This window comes from Drosophila mojavensis, unplaced genomic scaffold (assembly GCF_018153725.1).
Source record: "Drosophila mojavensis isolate 15081-1352.22 unplaced genomic scaffold, ASM1815372v1 contig_74, whole genome shotgun sequence".
NCBI lineage: Eukaryota > Metazoa > Arthropoda > Insecta > Diptera > Drosophilidae > Drosophila > Drosophila mojavensis.
The window spans coordinates 13,124,614-13,144,179 of NW_025318899.1; the positions used below are offsets into that span (position 1 = coordinate 13,124,614).

Below are 19,566 nucleotides of genomic sequence, written 5' to 3' on the forward strand. Positions count from 1 at the left end.
TTCCGATTACTTATATCTTTGCTTGCAGCTACGTTGACACCGCGAGAACGTGGCCTGCAGGAGGCCAAGTTCGAGATCATGACGTCGGAGGCGAGTTATTTGAAGTCTCTCAATCTGCTGCGTCGTCACTTTATGAACAATACCGCCTTCTGCGATAGCTCCGTGCTAAGCACGAAGGATCGCAAGGCGCTCTTCTCCTACATTGTGCCCGTGCACGAATGCTCGGAGCGCCTGCTCACGGAGCTGGAGTGCTGCTGGCAGAACAATATCATGTTGGTCGGACTGAGCCGTTGCATCTACGAGATTGCAGAACGGCATTTTCATGTATACATTACATTCTGTGAGCATCAGGGACGCATGGATCGAACACTGCGTCGTTTGAAGGAGGCGAAGAACGGAGCGTTCCAGCAGCATCTGGAGAAGCTAGAGGCCAGTCCCAGTTGCTGTGGGCTCAATCTGCATTCGTTCCTCATGCTGCCCATGCAGCGAATCACGCGTCTTCCACTGCTCATCGATGCGGTGTTTAGCAAGGAGTCACCACACAATACCGAGGAATACGAGGGCTGGAAATTAGCCCTGGCACTCGTGCAGAAGATCGTCGCCCAGTGCAACGAGGCAGCCAATCGTTGTGAGCAAGCCTACGAGCTGGAGCGCATCTCCAAACAATTAGAATTCCCCAGTCATATACGCGCCCTGGCCATTGCACCAATGGGTGTGCCCAAGCAGGGCGCCAAACCGCGTTTCCTGGTCAAACGGGGTGAGTTGACTCACCTAATGTGGCGCGGCGATGATGCGAAGCTGACGTTTGGCAAACGCTTCACCAAGTCGAGCATCTATGCATTCCTCTTCTCCGATCTACTGGTGCTGTGCAAGCGCAAGGGCGAGTCCAACTTTTCGGTGTTCGACTACTGTCCAAGAAGTATGTTGACTCTAACATCGGGCGACAATCTTCCCCAGCTGCCTACCAAAGACATCAAGGATCCGACTAGCAAAAATCTCATGCTGATGACACTGCTGGAGAACCATGAGCGCAAGACAATTGAACTTGTGAGTCCACTTACTTTACTTTATCAATTGAATACCTGCTTATCTGTCGATTCCTTTATCCAGGTGCTGTCGTGCCCATCAGTGTCTGACCAGCAGCGCTGGCTGGAGGCCATGCGTCCCCCGGAGGCGGAAACGCCTGGTGAGAAACTGTACGAGTCGTGGGACTGTCCGCAGGTTATTGCCAAGCACAGCTACGAATCTGATGAGCCAGATGTGCTACAGCTGGAGCTGGGCGACGTGGTTAATGTCTCACGCAAGCTGCCGGATGGTGAGTGCCATTCACCAATGGCAATTCTTACAGAATTGTAAATTTATGCTCCTTTTTTTCCTATTTAGGTTGGTATCAGGGTGAGCGGATAAGAGACGGAGCTGTCGGCTGGTTTCCCGGCAGCTATACGGAGGAATTGAACTCGTCCCACGTTCGCGCACGCAATTTGAAACAGAGACACCGCCTACTTACCTTCACCGCCACCTACTTGGAGGCGCAAAAGGGCAAATGATTCTCGACGCCATCTCCAATTACGGCTCCATTTAAATGGGCCGAGTATTCAAATCAAGTAGTCCATCAATACAGTTTGTATAAGTACATTATATATATATATATATATATATATGTCGATTTAGAAAATGTGATAATTAATTAATTGTTTACACGGCAAGCAAAGAAATCATAATCAGTTACTGCCCTATAAATTATGTGCATTAGTTATAAACGAAGCAATCTGCAATCTGTATGTATGTATGCATGTTAGTTATGTTAATGTAAAATTATATATTCTTATGTATATATATGCAAGTTAAATAAAAACGAAATATTGAATTGAGAACAAATTTCACTGAAGCCTAAAAGCAGGCAATAAATTTTGGAGGCAGCATCGCTTCAGGCACTACCAGTCTCATTGGATATCATTCCATGTAAGTACCTAATAACATATGGTATGATCTATAAAACTTACTTCATTCTTAGATTACTTTTAAATAAAATACACTTAGCAAATTTCGTTTTTGTAATTTGTTATTTCTTTCCAAATTATTTATACAAACTTATTCATTGCTTACGTATACAGATTGTGTTTACAGTTAATTCCCGAATGCTAACCGATGCCCCCACACTTAATTTCAGTATATACTTATTTATACTTCTATTGTATGATGGTATAATATAATTAAATCAATTAATAGATTATTGCTGTCATAAATTATTAAATCTAATACAAACACTACGCATAGCTCGAGCACATGATACAGTGGTCGGTCGGTCGGTCTATCGATCGATCGATCGATCGATAACAGACTGGAGTGCTACTAAATCGTGAACATATAATCACGCTAACTAAATCTAGATCAAATAATTTACAATACTTCTTCATGTGACTGCGATGAGTGGGTTCCCTAAATTAAAACGTTGTATGGTATATATAGCTATAAATGTTATTAAATGTTCTTTATGCAGTGATCGATGTGTTGAGTGTGTGAGTGTTTCTACAATATATTGTATGAGTGTTTGATTGTTTATGTTTGTTATGTTAAGCTGCCGTACGTAAGACCCTAACTAAACGTAACCTGTTTTCCCTACACGCTATATTAATTATATAAATATATATCACAAAGTCAGTGAAAAGAAAATTCGCTGGAGTATTTGCTTGTTTCGCTTTGGATGGTGCGTGAGATGATGAAGTTTGATGATGGATGCTTGTTATACTAAATATGTTTTGGCAATGATCGGGCTTGCTTCGACGTGATTGTCATCTGAAGCTGATGCCGCATTTTCGGCTGATCTTCGGCGTATGAATGTAGGCGATGGACAGCAGCAACGGTATATCGTTCTCCGAGAGCTGCAGCGGAGTTGTTATGTCCCCCAGTCGGCAGGGATCTGTTTCCAGCAGAAAGGCGGCTAGAGTCTCAGATTGCATATAGATCTCCTGCAACTTGGACTCCAGAAATGATAAACACTGCAAAAGGAAGAGCTATTAGCTGAGGCTGTGAAAAGTCTGGCCTGCTATGAACCTACCTCGTAAGCGGGTATGCCGCCTGCGTGCATGGCCTGCACAGCTTCCAGCATGCTGGAAACCAGCTGGGACATGCCCACCGGGGAGCTCTGGCCGCCGGCATACGGAAACTGCTGTGCCTGTGACGAGATTAGGCGTACATCCCACTTATCCATGTCCGCTACAATGGCGATATTCTCTGCTGGCTGTGAGATGAGTGAGGCGGAACGTGCGGCCAGCGCCAGATCCTCGCGTAGATTCAACTCCCACTTACAGGGCGCAGCACAGGTGCCCTGCAGCACCATATCGGAGACGTAGTGATCGTTCACGCTCAGCATTAGCGATGGAATAAAGCCGGCGCGCAGCTTGTCGCCCGGTGGTTCATCCTCCTGTGGCAGCTCCTTGATACCCGGCACGGGCAGCTTCAAAAGCTGCTGGGATTCATTGACAGCCGCACACTTGGCAGCCACCGAGGAGACGGAGCCGCGCTGGGAGGGCACACGTTTGGGCTGCGCTCGTCTCGTATAGCTGGGCGTACTTGGAGGCTCCGGCATCGATTTCAGCGTATCTATAGAGGCAGCCGAGTTGACAGACTGCAGAACAGCGGAGCTGTTGTTGCTGCTCTCGTTATAGCAGTGCACTTCATCTGTTTCGAATTCCAGCTCAGTGGCATTGGAGGGCGTCTGGTAGGTGCCACCACTGTTGCACAATATGCAGCGATCACTGCCCACAACTGTGGCCGAGCTGCTGCTGGCCGCCAGTTCCGCTTGATGCTGTTGCTGTTGTTTCTGCAACTGTTGCTCCTGTTGCTGGTGGAGAGTGACCGTGCTGTCGCTGGACTTCAACGACTCATTGGCCTCCAGCTTGCTGGCCTTATCCATCAACAGATCATAGTTGGACATGACCAGATTCTTGCTCTTCATGTAGTTGGTCACAATCTGCGGATATGTCGCGAAATTGAACTGTATGCCCGAGTTTTTCTTGTTGGCCATGGAGGCGTTATGGGTGTGTTGATGCTGGGCGCACAGCATTGCTGGCTTTGCATCATCTGTGAGATCCTCGTTGCTCTTCTTCAGATTGATCAGCGGCTCATTATCACCTAATACAAAGACAACGCCGTTGCCATTGTCCGTTGAGGTCTGGCGGCAAATGCCGTGGTCCCGTTCGATGAGTTTCTGGGAGAGATCAAAGTGTATTTGCTCCTCGAGACTGACATTCTCCTTGATGGGCTCAATACCCCATGTCATGCGATCGCTCTTGCCCATGCTATTCTGTGTGATTAGATACGAAAGCGACAAGTGCGAGACTCGTCGATCCTGGCTAACTGGCTCTACCAGAACATTTCCACCGGGCAGGGTATCGCTCTCCACAGAGTAGCTGCTGCAGCGGCGCTCCAGTTTTTGGTTAATGATCTTCGCGCCCTGCTGCAGATCACTGAGACTGAGTCCCTCCTTGACTCCAGCCGTGGGCACAATGTTCCAAAAGAAGTTCCTCTTTCCCGGCAACACGGGATTCTGCTCCTTTTCTACTGCTGCTGGTGTTGTTGCTGCTCGGCTCTCGTCAAACTCCAGAGCTTCGATAGCGCCATCATCGATGCTACCGCCAGTGCCGACAGAGCCGGCATTCGAGTCCTCCTCCATGCACAGCTCAACGTTCTCCGGCGTCGTTACCGTCAATCGTATGCGTCCATCCTTGCCGGTGCGCAGATACTGCTGAGCCTGGCGGGCGAGCAGGGTCTTCTTATCAATGCCCGTGTCCATGAGGTAGTTGCCAATGCGGAGCTCCTGCTGCACAAAGTGCGAGTCGCGAAATGCCAACACATTGGGAATCTCATTCTTTTTCATAGTGCCAATAAAATGGGTATCGTCCTGCTGCACTCCGTCCAGCTCCTCATCTTCGCCGCTGTGCAGTTCGTCCAGCTGCTGCAGCTCCAAATCGGCATCGTCCACAATCGCATTCAGATTCTGCTTGCAGGTGCTAGTGCGTGTGAGCCCGGGGCCAGCTCCAGCCGCGCGTCTTCGCAACGTGGGCGGACTCTTATACCGCTCCTGATTGCTCTGGCTAATGACCAGCTCATTGATGAGCTGCTTGTTGAAGTCCTCCCGCTTGGCTGCTCGCCGCACTTCGCTGCAGCGTATAAAATACGTGAGCACATTCAGCAGCTTCTCTACCCACATCTTCTCCGAGCCATAGATGATGGTGCGCGCCAGCCTGGGCGGCATGCCAATGGCGCCATACAGATCACCCAGTTGTGCCCACAGCGCATTATACGGGTGCTTCTGCGAGACCTGCAACAGCTTCGCCCTTTGCTCAATGGCCGCCGCGGAGGCGGAGGCGCTGGAGCGACGCGAACGTGAGCTATTAAATGCGGACACGGTGGCCACCCAGCCCAGATGGTAGGTGAGTATGCCAGTCAACATGGTGCTGATAAAGCTGCAAGCAAGAAATAGAGAGAGAGAGAGAGAGAGAGAGAGAGAGACATTTATAAGCATATCTTGAAGATGATAGAGGAGTAGGTCGTATGACTTACAAATTGGAGTCCTTGGTGTCGGCAAAGGAGAGCAGGTCGCAGAGCTCCTTGATGAAGCGCTCGGCCACAGTCTTGGAGTATTTGCTGCCGCTGGTCGTAATGCTCAGCCAGACGGGCGTCTTGATGCGGGGTGCCGTAAACAGATCGCTGAACCATTGCTGCGCATCCTGCCAGGCCTGGAACATGATCTGCAAGGACAAAGATTTCGTTATTTGGAATACGAGAATTATGTGAACCGTAACTCACCTGGAGAAAGTTCTTGTAATTGATGTATGCGTGCTCCGTGCTTGCCCTCAACCGACTCAGCATCGACTCCAGCAGTGCAATATGTTCGCTGCAGAACAGTTCCATCTCCTCCTCGAAGGATTCGCTCATCGTAATGCACACAGCCAGGCCAAGCCTCGGTCTCCGTTTCAAGTTCGCCGGCCGGCAACCCATCTCCGGATTACTGCGCGACTCGTTCGCACAGTAGCTCGCCCGCCTGTACTGGGGTGGAGCCATGCCGCCGCCCTCACTGCCGCCAGTGCCGTTGGCAGCTCCCGCTGGGCGACTGCCATTTGCCTGACCTGTGGTCGCAGCATAGTTGTCGCTGAAGAAGCCGATGAAGTCGTTCTTGGAATGCTCGTTCTCGAAGGAGGTGCGCAGATTGCGAGAGATTCGGCGCTGCAGGCAGCCATCGCTGGCAAACTCATCCAGATGGGGCGAGCTGGCATAGATCGCCCAGTCGTCGAGGCTGAGCTTGCGCATCGCATCCGACGGATCGGAGAGGACGCTGCCAAGGCTGCTGCGCGTGGAATACTGATACGACCACTGATCCCCACTGGAATAGGGGCCGCCTGTGCCGCTGCCACTGGCGCTGGCCGAGTAGCCCGAGTCGGTGGCGTTGCTGTACGTGGAGGAGAAGCGTGGTCCGCTGTCCGCAATGGACAGCGACTGCTGATCGGGTGCGGGCACGTCCAGTGGCGGGGTCAGACTCATATGCCTGCCCACGCTAACGCTGAACGGCATGGAGAAGGAGTTCATGGACAGGCCGTCCATGGAGCCGTGCTCGCTGCAAATGGAGCTGCGAGGCGTCAGGCTGTTCATGGAGACCGTGGAATAGGGTGACTGGCTGCCCGCACCCGCGCCACCTGAACCACCGCTCGCCGACGGCGTCAGATACACCTGGGAGCAGAGTATCCTTGCTGGCTGTGGCAGCCAGTGCACCTTGAGCGCCGTGCCACAAAAGGACATGGCCAGCGAGCCAAAGACCATCTCGCCAATGGGCGTAAGATCAGTGCCAGTTGGTCGATTGTGCTAAGAGAGAGAGATAGAGAGAGGGGGCAAGGGAGAGGGGGAGGGGGAGAGAGAGTCGGAGTTAGCTAACTGATGTATGATTCAGTTTTGAGCTCTGCTCACCTTGTAGCCATACTCGGCACACACTTCGATAAAGTTGCTGCCGTTGCTGCTGCCGGAATGTGCTTTGGCCTGGATCTTGCCATTCTGCAGCGATGTGAATTTGTCATTCTTGAGGAACTTGCCCCCACTGCGGCTGCTGCACTGGCTCGAATCCTTCAGCATCACCTTCTGCAGCGCATGCGAGTCGAAGAGCAGACGCCTGCCATGACTGTCGTCCTCTTTGTACAACAGCACGCGCACCTGGCTACCATCGAAGGGGAATTGGCTGCAAAGAGAGGGGGAGAGAGAGAGAGAGAAAGGGATAATCAGTTGGTGTGCAGTCCACAGAAGCAAAGGAATGGGCAGAGCAGAACAAGCCAAGGGGGAAGTAGAGCTGTTGACACTTTGTCTTAACTCTCACGTGAGAATGAGGCAACGGCTTGTGCTGTCTGCTGATGTCATTCGTAAACTTTAATTAATAAAGTTAACAATAAAATAATTCAAGTTAATCTTAATATATGATAATCTAGCTACTACAATTTTGATATGCAAGGAGCTTTGTAGTGCCAGATAAGTAAAAGATCACTGCCAAATATACCCTGTACCTAGCCATTGCCAGACTAGAGTGTGCGATCACTACCAGCAGATACCCAGTACTTGTTTATGAAGATCACTCATGACTAGATCTTGATACCGTAAAATACCCTGTAACCAGCTTAGCTACGCGTCAAGTTCAAGTTTCCCTCAGTCTTGTAAATAATTGATATATAAACATATGTAAGTAAATACAAGTTATTGATCATTTAACAGTGAACTGATATTTCCTTTGAACTCGCTGCTAAATTTAGCAATCATATCAGCATTTCCAATTGAACAGCTCAATCTCCAAGTTTACCCAAAGTACTAATAACTTGAACATTTCTGTTGATCTTGCGATGAGCTCAAGTGCTCAAGTGCTCATGTGATTTAATATCTGACGATCGAAATGTGATCCGTGACTCAGATACCTTCTGGACAGGCAGCAATTGCTCATCTCCAACGCAGCGAGACACAGGGACAAAGCACTCAATTACAAATTCTCTCCGACTGCCAATGTCTCGCTCTGTCTCTTATTCTCCATTTCTGTTCTATCTCTCGATCTATCTCTATCTCTGTCTCTGTCTTTGTCTCTGGCTATGCGAATTGCTGACGACTTTCATATAATGCGCACATCTTAGCGCTATTTTATTGTCGAGCGGGTCATTTGGGTAAATGTTGTCCGCTCTATAAATAGAATCGCTCAGCACGTGACGATTCGTCACGATAAAATGAAAATCTGCCCGAATTGGCTTCGATTGCTACGAAGACTTTTCGCTTTTTATGTTCGTTTGTTTCTTTTTTGTTCTTTCAATTTGACTTTGCTGATTGGGGGCAAAAGTTTTTACGATGCTACTGAATGGCAACGCGATAAGATCTAGGCAGTATGACCGATTATTGGATTGCACATTGGAACTATCTGCAATGGGTATTAAGGGAAATCTAAATTATGCTTGACATTCCGTGGGCTTGTGACTCTTCCATTAGGCATTTCGTCACATCCACTCAAATTTGAGGCATCGCAGATTTGAGCTAAATTATTTTTAGTGGGGTTTATAAATGGCTCGTCTAACAATAAGTAGCGTTAAATTGAAACTGCGCCAACTGCCTAAATTAGCGCTATAATTAACGAATTTTTTCTGTTTGCTCTATGACTGCCTGTGGTAAAGTTGCCGTTGGGGGCGACGGCGAGGGCGGGGCCACCTGTTTTATTGCTTCATTTTGTTTTATGCCACCGCGATAAGACGGGGGAAATTTTTGTGTACACATACATTCATAGATTAGTTAGTGGGCCCGACTGGATCACGAGTGTGCCCCCGTCTTTCTATCTAAGTCTATAAGCGAGCGAGCGAACATTGGCGTGTGTCCGTGTGTGTGTGTGTGCGTGTGTGTGTGCTGGCGTGTGCTTGTGTGCCCGCTTTTTGGTCGGCCCGTTTGTACTCAAAGACTTAGTGGTCACCTAACTGAAATCCAACCTGAATCCAGCTGGAATCTAGTCGGAAACGTACCCATAGTGAAACGGCGCCGTATGCATACGCATCGAATCGATATTAATCGATATGCTGCTGATCAGATGCCACCAACTAGCGAGCGTAATTGCATTTACAGTTGCACAAACGTATAAATTGAAATAACAAACAAATACGAAAGTAACGCGACGTTATGGAAAAACAATCTTAATGGCCGCGATGCTGGACGACAAATGAAGTTCAAGGCGCTACGAACCGTAAACGGTGTCTATTAGGGAATCCGAATCCGAATGGGAATCGGAATCGGAATCGCAACCGCAATCGGATCGCATCGGATCGTCCCGGTGTCGACTAAATAAACGACGATAAACAGAACGAGTCTGAATATGAACGGCAGTACGAACAAGTACTCGCATGATCGATATAAATACATATACATATATACACTATTATATCTTATATATATATACATTTTATATATATGAACATGCATATATAGTTATGCAGATAGGCAACGATTTGAGCTGGGGCTGCGACTGCGGCTGGGGCAGGGGCAAGCGGCATCAATTGAGGAGCGCGCGCAGCTCACATGATTCCCGTCCAGCTGCGCGAGCATCACATGTACGGCGCCCCCCTGCTATATATGTATATATACGTATATATATCTAGTCTGGGGAGTGTCAAACGATGTGATGTGTTAATATATTGTGTTTTGAAAATACTTCACAGTCGAGACAATTCACGATGGATTTAGCCTAGAGCCAGCAACTGCTGACGCCCAAAGTTCACCAAGTTTGAGTTAGCGCAAAAATAATGCTCAACCTTTGCACCTGGTACTTGGGGGCTACGTGAGCTGTGAGCGATGGAGCTGCCAGCAAACTATCACCTGTCACCCTGTCAGCTCGTCACCTGTCGCGTCGATCAGCCAAAGCGAAAAAAAAGAGATCAATGAGCGCATATATAATTATCGAGCGATCGCTAAATTTTTCGACTTATCAGCAGGGTCTACGCACTTTCGTTGGCTATATGTGTATATGTGACTTTTTTTTACCGTTCAATTGACTTTTATTTGTTTATAATAAATGCTTAGTTGGATAGCTTGGATTATATTTGATAGCGTATGCGATCTAATTGATTATATGGTAGTAATGTATATATATATTTATCTACCATATTCTTTATCAGTGCAACGCAGCTAGACATTTCAAAAAATAAAACATAAAAATTCCAAGTTTCCTTCGAGAAGCTATAAATATTTATGGAAAATTTTAATATAACATCAAATTTAATGTGATATATTTATAAGATGTTTTCATATATATATATATATATATATAGAAATGAATTTCACTCAGTATTTTCTATAAATAATGATATAGTGATTGTGGATCATAAAGATTGTTTGGAAATTTCGTCTAATTATAAATTGTTGCTATAATAAAGCTCTTATATATCATCAGATTTATAGCCAGCCTAGCCTAATTATTATCTGCTCTGTACTTCAGTTGATAGCTGCAAAAATACGATTTTTACTTCTTTTTGATTAGTTTAGCAGAACTTTGTCACCTGACTATAAATCGTAAAGTCAATTGTGAAATTTAGAGTTTACGAGCGAAAGACACTCTCTGCTATGTCAATAAAAATGTAATATTAGGCTATAGATAAGTGTAAAATACCCATTAAATATGCATTTACAGAGTATTCCTTCAGCTGAATGCCAAAAGGTAATCGAACCCAGCGCGACAAGGCTGTTGGTAATGATTATTTACAAGTGCATTACTCTATAGAAGAAGAAGATGAAGATGATGAAGAAGAAGAAGAAGTGGTGCAAGGGTATCTGCTGTTTCGGTGCACCGTCTGCCTGCAGAGTGAAGAGCACTTGAGCTGCCCCTGCTGCCTCTATTGCTATCTCGCTCCTGCGCCCACTGCTACGCTACGAGAGATGTTGCCTTCTGCTTGTTCTTGGCATACGCCATGGGATCACATGCTTTATTTATTTTTTTTTTCTGCTACGCAAGCAAAACAAAAGCGAACAAAATAAAATTAAATAAAAATAAAAAGAATAAAAAAAAAAAAAAAAAAACAAGGCAGCAAGACTAAGCAAATACACACAAGGCAACACATTAAAGTCATATATGCAAAAGCTTGTGTATGTGTGTGTGTGTGTGCGTGTGCAAATGTACGCTTGAAGAGCCACTCTCGCCACCACTTGAGGCAGATTGTGGCCTCCGCCACTCCCGTCGTCTGCCAGTCCCCTCGACAACCAAGTCTATGGGCCAAGGCGAGCAGTACAATAATTTTGATTGATATGTTGCTGCCTTATCAGCCAATGCGTTGAATTATGCATTGTATTAGCCCTTTGGATTAAATATGAATCGATAAATGTATATACATATATACGTATATATTACGGCATTTGGCATTATAGATGTATATGGAAATATAATTGGTGGCCCCTAACCAAATCAAGCGGCAACATCTGTTAATCATATTACACAGAGTGGACTCTCTTTCTCTATCGTGGGTCGCTGTGTGTGTGTGTGTGCGTATATATGTATGAACGAGAGCGTGCAAATAAAAACAGATTTCCAAAGCGACTACAGCAACAAAAACAATAATAATATCAGCAGCAGCAGAAACAACAACAACAACCAGTTGCTCCGTACAACTCGAGTCACATGACCAAACCAACCAACAATGGCGACGATGGCGTCGCTGCCAGCGCCAGCCAGCAACCGACAATGAAAATGACAACAAGCGGTTTCTGCTGCTGCGGCGGCGGCGACAAAGGCGCAAGAGCCAGGCAGCGACGCCAGCTGCGACGTTAACGTCCACGGCGAAAAGCTTTATTATTTTATACCCCGTGCCTATTAAGAAGGGGCGGGACAGATTACAGAAGTGCAAAAAGAAGGGGAGCCTAAGAACACACATAAATACATATATATTTAATTATTCTTGATCAGTAATTACATGTATGTTTGGATAATATTTGGAATTTTGCCATTGAGCTCACTTACTAGAGAGTATCAGTTAGTCGGTCACTCTTGCGACCTGCACACCCTAATGGCTGTTTATTTCCTTTCTGTTTGTGAGCTACAACAAATTGACTATCATTATCATGAGATGCAGCCATTATAAGTACAGGCATACATATAAAAAGTATATACATACATATATACCTACAGATAAACACACATAGATACATACATACAAATATTTAAATAAATAAAGATAATGCTGACCTTCACCCTCGCCAACAAAGCCCATTTAAGTGCGCAAATAATCGAATGTCAAGTTCAAAGCAAATTGGCAAAAGGCTTTTACTGCTGCTGCCGCTTTTGTTGTTCCTGTTTGTTGTTGTTGTTGTTGTTGTTGGCAGTAATGGCAGCGTTGTCATGTCGCAATGCAGAGTGGGCCCAGGTAATAGCCCCATAACATGGGAATTGTATCTGGCAAACAAATGTACAACTGATGACGAAGACGACGCGGACTGATTGCCAAGTGACACTTGAAACAGCGCAAATACAATTAAAAATCAGCGCAAACAATGCACGAGGCGAGGACGAGGCAATGGCAAGAGAGCGAACAGAAGAGAAGAATAAGCAAACACACACACACATAGGCTCTCGATTGCACTCACAAACACGTGCCCCCAAACGATCAATGAATGAATAAAACTAAAACCGAACCATCAAAAGTAAAAAAGATGAAAAAGAAACAAAAAACGACAAATGCGCAAAAGAGCGAAAAACGCAAACCAGAAGCAAAAAAATCGAAAAACTTGTTTAGCAAATAAGCAGATGGGGGGAAGGGTGGAAGTTGTCTCTTCTACCTTTGAGAGTGTAACATGTGGGATTAGTGTACAATGTGAGTCAAGACTTGGGTACTCTCAAAACAAAGATGACGAAACGGAACAAAAATGATGAATAATGGGGGAAAAAGGTGCTTGTTGAAACGTGTTAAAAAGGCGGCGAAAGTCAATTGCCTTTGTCTCTCAAACATGCCAGTCGCTTGCGGCGAAAGCCAGCGGATTTTGTGTAGATGAAAGGAAATGAATTGTAGCAACTTTACGCTGTGTAGAAGCGGCGAATTCGATTTGCTTGTAACTGTATGCAAAACTGCGTAAGTATGGCAGCCTTTTGAGCTTGTAAAGTGCGGCGAATAACATGATGTAAATAAATAACTCAACTGTGGCAACGCTTTAGGCTACGTCTTTGCAATTATATTATAAGAGCGACCTTATGCATTAGCAAATGAGTGTGTGAATTCAGGCAACTCTTTATAGTTTAATTAATGCAAGGCAGTGTAATAATGTTGTGTAAATGAACTTCATGATAAAACGGAGTTAAAATGTGCTCTCTCCCTCTGTCTAGTAGGTCTGAGCTTAGCTTATGCTTACATCAGTACAACATCGGCTTACAATTTCACTTCCTGCATTATGATTCAATTATATATAAAATATATGCATATATACATAAACAACATAGAGTCGCAGAAAGAAAAATAAACACTATCAGCTGACAAGTAGAATACCCAGTAAGTAAGCTGAGCTCGGTTTCTTAATAAATGAGGGTACATAATTTTCCTATTGATATTGCAGGCCGTGTATTTATTGTAATTCGTTGAAGTTGGCGCTAGCGAGGGATCGCAGTTACGGAATTCTTCGAATCCCAGCTATAAACATAAACATATATCGCATTGATTGTCCAAAGTGATTGATATATAACTCTGTGTGTCTGGAGAGAAGCCCCTTCTGACATGCTCGGAGCTTAGCAGCTTTATTTACAACTGACAGTCAGCAGCACTTTCTAATTTTTGGGCATTATGTCTCTAATTTGACGTGTTGCTGTTGCTTGTTGAAAAGCAAAAGCAATTTTTGTTAACTGATAATTAGCGGCGACGACGAAGACGGCGACAGCAGTAGACAACACAGCGCGCTTTTAGCTCTATCAGTTCCCAAACGCAACAACAACAATAGCAGCAACAACAACAACCATTGCGACGACTCACTCATATGACTTGGCAGACCACGAGACTTCAACACATGGAGCCACAGTGGCAAAGTCGACAACGTTGGCATTTAAATATGACTATACTTTGCTAAATGCAAGGGGTATATACAGCTATATTCTATATTCTACATCTATATTCTATATTATATTTAATTAGATTAAGGCTGTGAAATTTCTTTCTGATTAGCATTTAAATAGGATTATACTCTGTAGAATACAGTGCAAGCTGCCTTTAATGCAAGCTACATTTTCTATTATAGTTAACTGATAAGCCATTAGAAAGGCTTTTAATCTGCTTTGACCATGACAAATAACTGTTTCTGTAATTAAGCCTTAATCCAACTACTTAAGCTGTTTTTATAGTCAACCTTCCAGGATCGTTAGCATATTCATTAGTTACTGTTTACTGATGGCGAGACTACACCTCAAACACACACACAAAGGAAAGAGAGAGGCGCCCATTAACTGCATATATACCCACATATAATAATTAAGGTAGGGTAACTATTTGCTGCTGCGACGTAAATGTTCAAGGTGCACAGAAAGCGTTTTAAAAAATAATAACAACAAAATATATATACATTCAAAAAAAAAAAAAAAAGTTTACACAATAAACAACTAATAATAAGATATGTGGTCAAAAGGTTCGGCAAAAGGCCAGACAGCTGGGCGCCTCATTAGATGATCTCGTAATGGGGCGATGTAAATCACACGATAGTTATTATATATACCATATAAGCCAGGGGGATTACGTACGTAAGCGAAGCGCTAATGATTGATGTGTACACACGGCTATGCACCCGTGTGTGTGTGCGTGTGTGTCTGTATTTGTTTAAACAATTCGCGCACACTTATCAAGTTTTTAATGAATTTCCAATTTACAATCAATTTTGGCATTTGGCTAGCCTAGAGAACCCCCACACACACAATAGATTTGAAAACCGAATTATTTATAACAGAGACTCGATTGATTTATATTTATGTGACGAATTTGATTAGCAATCATATGAATCGACTATTTCACACGATATATATATACATATATACGTCGTTTATGCAGACAATATACGCGAATTGGCATAAAATTTCCACAATCGAGTGCTAATTGCAACATAGACATCGAATTATATAGACATACATATGTATATATGTGGGTATATAGTACAAATATAAATATAGCCACGTGCTGAATTGAATTCCTTTGTGTGAAAGTCGGCTATTCACTAAATAAATAATCAATATATTTATAATATATATACAGATATATAAATACCTATGTATATGTGTGTATAAATTTATTAACCACGTGCTAATTACAGCGCATACATTCATTTATAGTTAAAATATCTTTGTGTGTGATTTATTTAGCTATGTGGGTTAGGCTTTGGTTTTACCAACTCATTTATTTATTTATTTCACATACCCTATATTGGAAATATTCACACAGGGTATGATAAAATATACGAATTACTGGTAAAAGTATGTAAAATGGTACTATATATAGCATATCAATGATTGGTCTTTATTAATATCAAGCTCTGTCTGCCGTTCTTTCTAGATGCAGTGATCTAAAACACATTAGATATATGTATATTTACAAATTCTTACAATCAATAAATATCCATATTACAACTTGATTTCTTATACAAAAGTATAGAAATCTTAAGCTAGAGATGCCAAATATATATAAATCCCATATTAAACGCTCAGATTTAGACTACTTTATTCATTCACCCATTATAATCCCGAATTGTGAAAATAAATTCGTACATTTAACAAATTATCAAGAATTATTTCAAACAGAGGTATAGTCAGGGTATCTGCTATTTGATCATTTGTTTATTTTATAATATTTATTTATCTATCTCAAAATATTTCGCATATTGAATGCGTGTCTGTGTCATATTGGTCATATGACTATCTGGTGACTAGCGAATGCCTAACTATGGACACGACTTGGTCATGAGTCAGTGTGAGGGGATTGGCATGGATGACTGACATTCGCCAGCTAAGTAAATAGACACACTTCCCTAGCCATGATTATAATTATGATGATCGCACGCTTGAAATAGGGCTGTTTCTCTTTGCCAGTTTTGGCAATAGATAAAAGGTTGTATAGATAAATAGGAATTTTCTAAGGAATTCAGTCGCAAGCCAAATGGAAATAAACGATAACAAACTCATCTGCAAACACACACACACGCACAAATGCACACTCACCCACACGCCCGCGTATACACGTTCATATAGGCGTGTGGAATGGAAATTTACTCAAACGTGTCGCCTATACAAACAATTTTATAAATTAACTGTTAACTGTCAGCAAAAGCAAACACAATTTTATTTAGTTTACAGCGCCCAAAACCTGACCTATCACAATATTATGCTACCCCACCCGCCCAGCGCGCCACGCCCATCAGCTGGCAGCTTTAACAACAATTCTCAATGAGTTTAACTGCCAACAATTTGAAGTTTACATTTAGCAAAGTGCAAAAACCCCGCGTTTAATTAGCAGAGTACAAAATTTATCACGTGATGGTGAATTGAGAGAGTGCACCAATAGCTCGCTCTCTCATCACTCTCTCCCTCTCTCACATACATTTATACGCTCATGTACATCTGTGTGAATGCGCCTTGGCCACGAATTGGCCAATAGCCACTTGAGTGTGCCAAAAGGCCGTTGATATATGGTATATTTTAGGCCTTATCGGCCATTTCAGGGGGCTGAAGGCGGGGCATGAAGCTGCCTCTATTAAATACCCATTTAGACCAACACTCCACACACCTACAATCATTTGTATGTGTAAGCTGATCGCGTTAATCGATTGCTGTGTAAACGATTTGCTTACGTTGTGAATTGAATGGGGAAATGCAAATTGTAAATGAACAATTGGCATAGCTGCTGTTAGTAATATTATTATTATGATTGTTGTTGTTATTGATCGAGTCACACACACGCACATGCACACGCACACATTCACACAATCAATATACAAACAAACAAACATACAAACAGACAAACAAAGAGAGACCGCAATCAGAACAGTTGACGGCGAGTGCAAGCGTCAAAAATCAACATTGTTAACGCGCACACAGTTCAACATACATAAGCAAATAAACAGTAATAAATAATAATTAAATGAATTAACAGAAAACCCACAAGCGAACGAACACTAGATACCCTTTCCAAGAATACATTCTGAATCATATTATGGTCTAATGCTCAAGAAACAAGCTCAATTTCAAATATCCTACTCTTTAAGGGTATTTATATATATACACAAACATACTGACGCATATACGCACACATTCATACCTATGCGCACCCAACAGTGGCGAAGCCAACAACAAAGTGTGTATGACATAATAATCACGAGAGCAAGCAGCGACTGTGAACGCCGATTAGCAAGTCATGTGATTCGTTTTTATTTACATTTGCGCCTTACGTCCGCCTTCGCCGCAACCGTCTCTCTCCATTCACTGCCCACACACACTCATATACACACATACAAATATGCAGACGCCTACGGCACCCCACTCTCAACACTGATCGATAAAGAGAGAGCGCGAGCGAGAACGGCAAAATGAAACCGCGTCGCAGCAAGCCGAAACTATCCGAACACACTATTAAGAGCGTTAGGCGAAAATAGTAGGGCGAATAGAGAACAGAGAACAACAGAAGCGCAGTCGCGAGCTTGTAATTGTGTTGTTGGATGGGGTCGCACCTTTGATTTGCACTTTGACTTCCAACAACAGAGCGACAGATATCAGACCACACACACATATATATACTCAAACGAGTACACACCAAGATAGAGAGATGGAAACATAGAGAACATTGCATTTTGGCGTACGTGACGATAAATAAAGCATTTGCCAAAATGTTTGTTGGGTTATTGTCCCCGTTTACGCTCGCCAATTTGCGTACGAAATACAAAGAGGAAGAGATATATAGCACCACGAGCTGACAGCGACAAAAGCAAGGCAAAGCCAATGGAAATGCTTTCATTCTATCTGTATGCATAGGTATTTATTTTGTTATTTCATACTTCTTTTTCACACACGCTGATTGCATGGACAGCTGCCTAATGTACACTATAGGGGTTGTGTGCCTTTGTTTTTGCCGTCCTTTTACAGGCGACTTAACGCCAGGTGTTAGGCATTACACACAGCAGCTAGAGATGAGCGCGTGATCCGTGCTGTTCCTACTTATGACTAACTATTACGACACGTGCCTGTCTACAATAGTTGTATACAGTTCTACATATACTAGCTCGCGTGTTTATGAGTTTAAGTGTTTATACACAAACATACAATACAACAAACACTTACCTTAGATAATTTCTGGATGTTTGCGTAGCTTTTGCGGACGCCGAACTATTGTTACCGGCTGAGGCGTGAGTACGTGATGCCGCCTCAGCTACTGTTGTTTGGCCATAATTTAGCGTCGGCTGCGCTGTTGTTGGGGTTGTTGTTTGGTTTGCAGCGAAATGTGCTGCCGTTGGCGTCGTTTGCGTGGGTGGAGCTGCTGCTGTGGCTGGTGGTGTTGGTACCGACGGAAAGAACAGTTTATTCAACAAGGCCATAATAATATACAACTGGCGCAATCGCAATCATTTATTAAACACATCTGGCCAGCCGACACAAATTATTGCAATTCACTTGAACACAATTGCTCTGCCTTTTGCTTTTCCGTTTGCCTTTAGTTTTGTTGCTCTTACTCTTCTCGTTGTCGTTGTCGTTGTCGCTGTTATTGCTGCTGTTGTTGTTTTTGCTGTACATGTGAATCGCGGATGGAAAGCAGCGACGACGGCAACGGCGACGGCCCGTTGCAACTGCCGTTATATTTTTCTAACACGCTCACAGTCCGAGACGCACGAACAAAAACAAATACGCAGGCTAAACAAACAGTTGACGCACTCAAGATTTTACTCAATTGAACTTTCGCTGTGCACTTTTCTTTTTATTCACATTTACTTATATGTTCACACACATAGAGATGTTGTTTTTCTCTTTTTGGCGAATGATCTCTTCCTGTCTCAGCCAAAATACACACGCGCTGTTGTTCTTTTGATTGAATATTGCTATTTCTGTGATTATCGTCGGACGCGATGGGCTTTGCCAATTTCACAAGCGATCAATATACATACAAACACTTGCATATACGTATTCTGCATTTCCTCGCACTCTTTAATAATAAAAAAATAACAAACTTATTTCGCGCTCCCACATACACACTAATCAGATGGGTATCTAAAGTTTGCTTCTTATATCTCTTTTAATTTTTTTTTGAAAGGCACAAAAAATGTATACGTATGCTGCATTCAGTTGTTTAGTTTTCTTTTTCGAAACAATTGAATTTTATTTTCATTTGATGCGCAGCTCCGCGGCATACATGCTACCTCGACGGCAAAACAACAACAAATGTTATTCTTTAATGTTAACGGTTTAACAGGAACCACCGCGTCCACTTTTTCGTCTGTTAAGATTTTGCTTAACTGGCAAAGCTATTGCTCAAAAGAGCTGTGACTACTCAAATGAGCTGTGAGGTCTAACAGTTCTGCTAT

At 43.6% G+C, this 19,566-nt stretch overlaps 2 protein-coding genes and 1 long non-coding RNA gene across 8 annotated transcripts in view; 2 read left to right on the plus strand and 1 right to left on the minus strand.

The window, feature by feature from the left end:
• The window catches only part of LOC6582314 (ephexin-1), a 28,033-nt gene extending 26,171 nt beyond the window's left edge, over positions 1–1,862 (plus strand). For 3 of the 5 annotated variants that reach the window (XM_032731057.2, XM_015162379.3, XM_044010321.1), the window contains 3 exons: positions 29–1,047; positions 1,111–1,315; positions 1,384–1,853. In XM_032731057.2, the coding sequence (XP_032586948.1) occupies positions 29–1,047; positions 1,111–1,315; positions 1,384–1,547 (1,388 nt within the window). In that variant the 3' untranslated portion in view covers positions 1,548–1,853. Of the gene's footprint in view, positions 1–28; positions 1,048–1,110; positions 1,316–1,383 lie in introns of all 5 variants that reach the window. The other 2 variants (XM_015162378.3, XM_015162380.3) reach the window with 1 other exon arrangement.
• Positions 1,863–2,044: 182 nt separating this feature from the next.
• Positions 2,045–19,431, minus strand: LOC6582315. Of its 2 annotated transcripts, none has more exons than XM_002007982.4 (6): positions 18,332–19,431; positions 6,964–7,228; positions 5,812–6,861; positions 5,566–5,753; positions 3,059–5,468; positions 2,045–2,999 (listed from the first exon to the last, which is right to left on the minus strand). In XM_002007982.4, exons 1-6 carry the CDS (start codon positions 18,583–18,585, stop codon positions 2,793–2,795), a joined length of 4,374 nt encoding a protein of 1,457 aa, XP_002008018.2. In that variant the 5' UTR covers positions 18,586–19,431; the 3' UTR covers positions 2,045–2,792. The 2 variants fall into 2 exon arrangements, with proteins under 2 accessions (XP_002008018.2, XP_043866257.1); XM_044010322.1 differs by lacking the exon at positions 18,332–19,431 and adding an exon at positions 9,027–9,128.
• Positions 12,505–14,310, plus strand: LOC122757614. The gene is made up of 2 exons (XR_006357715.1): positions 12,505–13,523; positions 13,588–14,310. It is a non-coding gene; the product is annotated as an uncharacterized LOC122757614 (long non-coding RNA).
• Positions 19,432–19,566: the final 135 nt, after the last annotated feature.

What these genes read in the sequence shown, in the direction of transcription:
- LOC6582315 (XM_002007982.4), bottom strand. Translation starts at nt 18,585, where the DNA reads ATGGCCTTGTTGAATAAACTGTTCTTTCCGTCGGTACCAACACCACCA. An exon ending in GTGCCGAGTATGGCTACAAG is followed by an intron (nt 6,862 to 6,963) that starts GTGAGCAGAGCT and finishes TCTCTCTCTTAG; the next exon opens with CACAATCGACCAACTGGCAC. An exon ending in GCGGCATACCCGCTTACGAG is followed by an intron (nt 3,000 to 3,058) that starts GTAGGTTCATAG and finishes TTCCTTTTGCAG; the next exon opens with TGTTTATCATTTCTGGAGTC.